The sequence below is a fragment of the Camelina sativa genome, chromosome 7 (genome assembly GCF_000633955.1).
Source record: "Camelina sativa cultivar DH55 chromosome 7, Cs, whole genome shotgun sequence".
Classification (NCBI taxonomy): Eukaryota; Viridiplantae; Streptophyta; class Magnoliopsida; order Brassicales; family Brassicaceae; genus Camelina; species Camelina sativa.
In genome coordinates, this window is record NC_025691.1 from 23,443,073 (window position 1) to 23,448,042 (window position 4,970).

Below are 4,970 nucleotides of genomic sequence, written 5' to 3' on the forward strand. Positions count from 1 at the left end.
ATGATCAGTCAGATTTATAAGATAAAGATTTCCAAGAAAACCAAAACTTGAATTTTATAGTATGTCTTTACGTATTCAGACAATAGGACGTCTCGGACGGGTTCAACTACACCATTTAAACTTCAGGACTAATAATCTCAAAGACCAAAACAAAGTAGGCACAACTTAAGAAAATAATCAGAACTTTGTCTAAAGCTAAGGTTGAAATTATGCCTTCTTCTTTTTTGATTTGAGCATGACCATGCCGATAAATACGGAAAGGAGAGAGAGGAGGGTTATGCCAGCGAAGACAGGTACGAGAATGGCATAGTCTTGGGGCAAGAAGTACTTGTGGATGAAGTGATCACTATCTACAAATGGCTGTACAAAGGAAAAATATAACACAGTGAGCTTTTTTCTTGTAGTATCCAAAACATTATATGACAATGGTACATCAAACTGACAATGTCTTTTAAACGAACTTAGGGGAGATGAACTATATGGTGTTGCCTCTTACCAGGATGATGACCCAGAAAGTATAGTATGTGAATATGGATAAGCTGATCGAAGATAGTAGTAGCCCGACTGCTCGATCTGCTAATTCCATTTGTGATGTTCAAAACCTGCAGCACAGCGAATCAACCGTGAGCAAAAACAAAAAAAAAACATAAGTTTCAAGAAGCTAAGCATTGGAAAACACCGTCAAAAGTGAAGAAAGTTATATTGCGAAAGCCACCAAAGCCATTTCACCTAGAGTTGGCCCATACGACCAGCTAATGCCATGGTTTTAGATTCTGAGGGTATGCAAACTGTGCTACTGCAGAAGGCCTTTCAAAACTAAAACAGTTGAAGAACAATAACCGCGGACCTTAGATTTGCTAGACATCAGTAGTGGTACACAGAGCTCAACAAACTGTCTAAAACCAATCAGACTCAACCTAGGAAGAGATATTAACAACTTGCAGGAGTCTTGCAGTGGAGAGAATGTAATCATCTCCAAGCTCCAAAATCAATGGCTTGAAGTGATATTTGACCTATATAGAGATCTTTGAGGTGTTGCTTACACAGCCCTATTCTCCTTCCATTTAAGCTAGAAGGAATACAAACAGAAAACCCAGTTTTCCAACCAGGAAACTTCTGTCTCTCCATTGCATGTAGAGTATAAACAGCAGGTGCAGCCATCGAGCAACCAATTACGAAGCAATTGCAAGGCCTTGACTCGCTCACTAATCGAGCTAAAGACAGTAAACACAAACCACTATTGGAAAGCCCGTATGTTAGATGTTCATCCCTGTCAAAAGCAGGAGAATCTAGTTTCTCATGCTGTATTTCCTGTTCTACATCTTCAGCAGAGGGAATCGTGCTCAGTTCTAAATCAAGGCGTTTCTCTATCTCATTTTCATGTATTCGATATTTTGCTGCCAAAGTACGGATGCATGACATTCTGACCTGATTATCGATGAGATTCTTTATCTCATTAAAATTACTACAGCCTTCATACCAAATCACCCATCGCCGAACAAGTCCGGAAAACCAATCAATTATTTGGGAAGTATCTTGTAAAATAAGCATAGAATTTGAACGTGCATAACCCTTGGCTGTTATTAATCCATAGCGATAAAGACGCCTTCCTATAGCATTAGTAGGAGCAACAACATCACCAAAGAAAACAGGTTTATCATGAGAGCGTGGACATGGCAAAAGCGCTTCCACGTTAGCCGTTTCTGAAGAGACATATGCCGCAGCAGAGCTTTGGAACTTGTAAAACGCGTCTCTTAGTTCTTGAGGAACAGTCGGTTCTACAACATGCTTGGACAAGATAAACTCCTCGCTTCTATCTGCAGAAGTTCTTAGCACGTCCTCCATCCATATTCTAAGCAAGACCTTATACCAATGATCTGTCTCCATGCCTGCCTTTCTATGGCAAGATATTTGACTCAAGGTAGAGTTATGATCCGCCAAGCCTTTGATTTCTGACTCTTTGACCTTCTTCAGTCCATGTCCTAACCATTTTTTCCCAATTCTAACTGTACCTAAGGTCCAGGCCTCTTCTTTCTGCAATGCAAAAAGCCTAACCTTCTCCTTTAGCTTGTGAACAGCTTTGACAGTGGGACTCTCCCTAACATTTTTCCTAACCAAGGTACCCAAAACACGAAGCCCACTGGTCGCTTCACATGGTGACGCGTCTGTTTCATCTGTGATGTCCAGATGCAGTGAGTTCCGTAAGAAACCTATAGTTTCAGATCTGATATCAACTGCAGCTTTCTTGGAACCAGACACAGAGAAAAATATCTCATCCATAAATCTGCAGCAATAAACTCTGAGAGCGCTGCCCTGCTCCGGAGTACTTATCAAATCTCGTTCTCCTGCCTGCCTCCTAAACCAAGAACGAAGTTTTGAGCTTGGGCTATCTTCATCGGTCTTTGAATCAAGATCAAGGGCTTCATGCCTCATTGAGATTCTATAGAATTCACGATCAAACCGATCAAGGTATATGTTCATCAATACACGGGACAACACCCCTTCTTGTGGGAGACCATGGCCCTTGGGAAATCCTCCAAACTCGAGATTTAGCACTTGGGCTTCAAACATAGAACGGAGTAAGAAACTTAAACTACTGTCTTCTATTTTCTCCTCCATTACAGAGAGCAAGTTCTCAAAAACAGAAACATCAAGTTTTTTGCTCAGACTCAAAGTGAAACACCAATCAGAATGAGAAATGTTGTTTCTGATGTACTTCAATGCAGAGGCACGCCCCCTTCCACTTCGGCAACTATGTGAAATCTTAGAAAACTGAGGACTGAAAACGACTTCCAGGGCTATTCTGACAGCCTCTTGGACAACTTTAAGAGCTACACTAGGCAAGAAAAGAACCTCTTTTGTTTTATCTCTAGCCGTAACCGAAAAAGTATTGGAAGCAACATCAAACACCCCACTAGAGAGCTCTTCCGCAATAGAACCAAACGCAACACTTGCATCTCTCTCTGATACAGAAACATTGGAGTTAAGCCTAATACAATCATAAGCATCCCGAAGAGTATCAGGCCTTGCAATCACCTTCTTTAACAGGTCACTAAACTTCCCATCAACGAACTGCTCCTTGACTCGTTTCTTTAAACGGAGTTCGAGAGATCGCTTTAGTTCCATACGACTCGTGGTGGATTTGGTATAATCATCATCAACATGAGAAGATTCCTCTACAAGAGAAGCTAATTCCCCAGCTAGTGAAAACATTCCAGTTTGCTTAATACTACCAATGTCAGCATCATCTGTTGTAAGCAGAGCCGATCTGGGAAATGTGGAAACTGCGCGACTCCATAAGCCTCGTGAAACTAGGGTTTCTAAGTCACATCGATCAACTCGGCGCAACAAATCCAAAACTAGGTTCCGTTTCCTAAACATCAAGTCGAAAAGTTTTCGATTCCCAAATTCTAAAACTATGCGACTATATCCCGACTAAAACTAGGGTTTCTAAGTTTTTTTTTGCTTAGTTCGACATATTTTTGAAATCGACACAGAAATGGAAGAAAACTTACGTTTAAGGATGCGGAAAGCACGATTTGGTCTGAGAGAGAAATCGAAGAAGCTTGTAAATTACTCGAGATGGGAGGGGAGGAGGAGTAACTCGTGGGGAAGAAGGAAGAATCAGAAGGAAGGAGAAGGACTATTTGTGAAATTACATAAAATATTGTTTATTTCTCGAAATTACATTAAACTCCTTTCATTGCAGAATGCTTCTCTTACAAACATGAGGTTTTTTTTTCCTATATCAGACGTACCTATTTGTAATTTGTTACCTATTTATCTTCTTTCTTTTTTTTCAGCAAAAGATTCAAACCTACAAAATTGTATTTCACTGTATTCGAGTCCAGTTAGTTAAGTATATGTATATCTCATAAAGATGACATATTGAGGCAGTTTCGTTTGCAATGAAAGCACAAGATAGAATTGTAAAAAAATTAGCTATGGGTGAAACTAGCTGGATTACAAAATGACTTCTAAATACTCCAGCTAGTTTACACGAGACTCGAGAGATCAGTTTTTTCAAGAGATCAGTTTTTTTCAAGATAGAATTGTAAAAAAATTAGCTATGGGTGAAACTAGCTGGATTACTAAATGATTTCTGAAACTATTCATTTACACGAGACTCGAGAGATCAGTTTTTTCAAACCGTTGAACCACGACACAATAATTCTCCAATATCTACTTGGTCTATTGTTTATCAATTTCCTATCGATTTGACAATTTCTGATATATGAGTAAATGCTTCATGCTTTGCTTATATTCAAAAACAAACATAAAAGATGCTTCATGCTTTGCTTATATTCCTTGTATATTTATATCGAGCTAGGCTTCTAGATTCCCTCGAAACCTTTAACTGTTTAAAAGGATTCAAGGTTCAAGAACTCGGGTTTGGTCCGATCATGTTAGGCCATGTTTATAGGAAGATCACATGGAGTGTTCTTAGACACTTTAAAAATGAAAATAATTGAATAGTGAACTTAAGATCAGGCTCACTGATCTTATTCTAGAACTGTTCTTGGACCTGATCTTGTGTGACGTGTCTCTTTCGGATTTGTTGAAAATATATAGAATAAATTTGGACATTAATCTATGTATTAATTAAATAAAATGTTTGTCTTGTTTAATTAATTAAGTAATATGTTTATTTGTTTTTTTTTAAAATTTTATTTACAATGTTTTTTTTTGTTTCATAAAAATATGGCATTGTATTTTGAATTTTAGTAAAAGTTTTATAAATTTGCAATTAAAATGTTATTTTATAAATTTTTATAATTGTAATATGTTTAAGAATATTAATAAACATTATATTATTAAATAGTATTAAACATTCTTAAATTTTTTATTAAACATTAATCTATGTATTTATTAAACATTCTTAAATTTCTATAAGAATATTATATTATTAAATATTAAGATCTTAAACATGTTCTCCCAATAACTAACTTTTTAACAAAAGTTCTTAACTA

General features: G+C 37.3%; 2 protein-coding genes across 4 annotated transcripts; both read right to left on the reverse strand.

Annotated features, from left to right (window-relative positions):
- LOC104702160 (dolichol phosphate-mannose biosynthesis regulatory protein-like) lies at positions 29–3,637 on the reverse strand. 3 transcript variants are annotated; one of them, XM_019227815.1, is made up of 3 exons: positions 3,516–3,637; positions 497–602; positions 29–360 (listed from the first exon to the last, which is right to left on the reverse strand). In XM_019227815.1, exons 2-3 carry the CDS (start codon positions 584–586, stop codon positions 208–210), a joined length of 243 nt encoding a protein of 80 aa, XP_019083360.1. In that variant the 5' UTR covers positions 587–602; positions 3,516–3,637; the 3' UTR covers positions 29–207. The 3 variants fall into 3 exon arrangements, with proteins under 3 accessions (XP_019083360.1, XP_010416288.2, XP_010416286.2); XM_010417986.2 differs by lacking the exon at positions 3,516–3,637 and adding an exon at positions 680–829; XM_010417984.2 differs by lacking the exon at positions 3,516–3,637 and adding an exon at positions 730–828.
- LOC109124881 lies at positions 959–3,509 on the reverse strand. The gene has a single exon (XM_019227814.1). It carries the CDS (start codon positions 3,379–3,381, stop codon positions 970–972), a length of 2,412 nt encoding a protein of 803 aa, XP_019083359.1. The 5' UTR covers positions 3,382–3,509; the 3' UTR covers positions 959–969.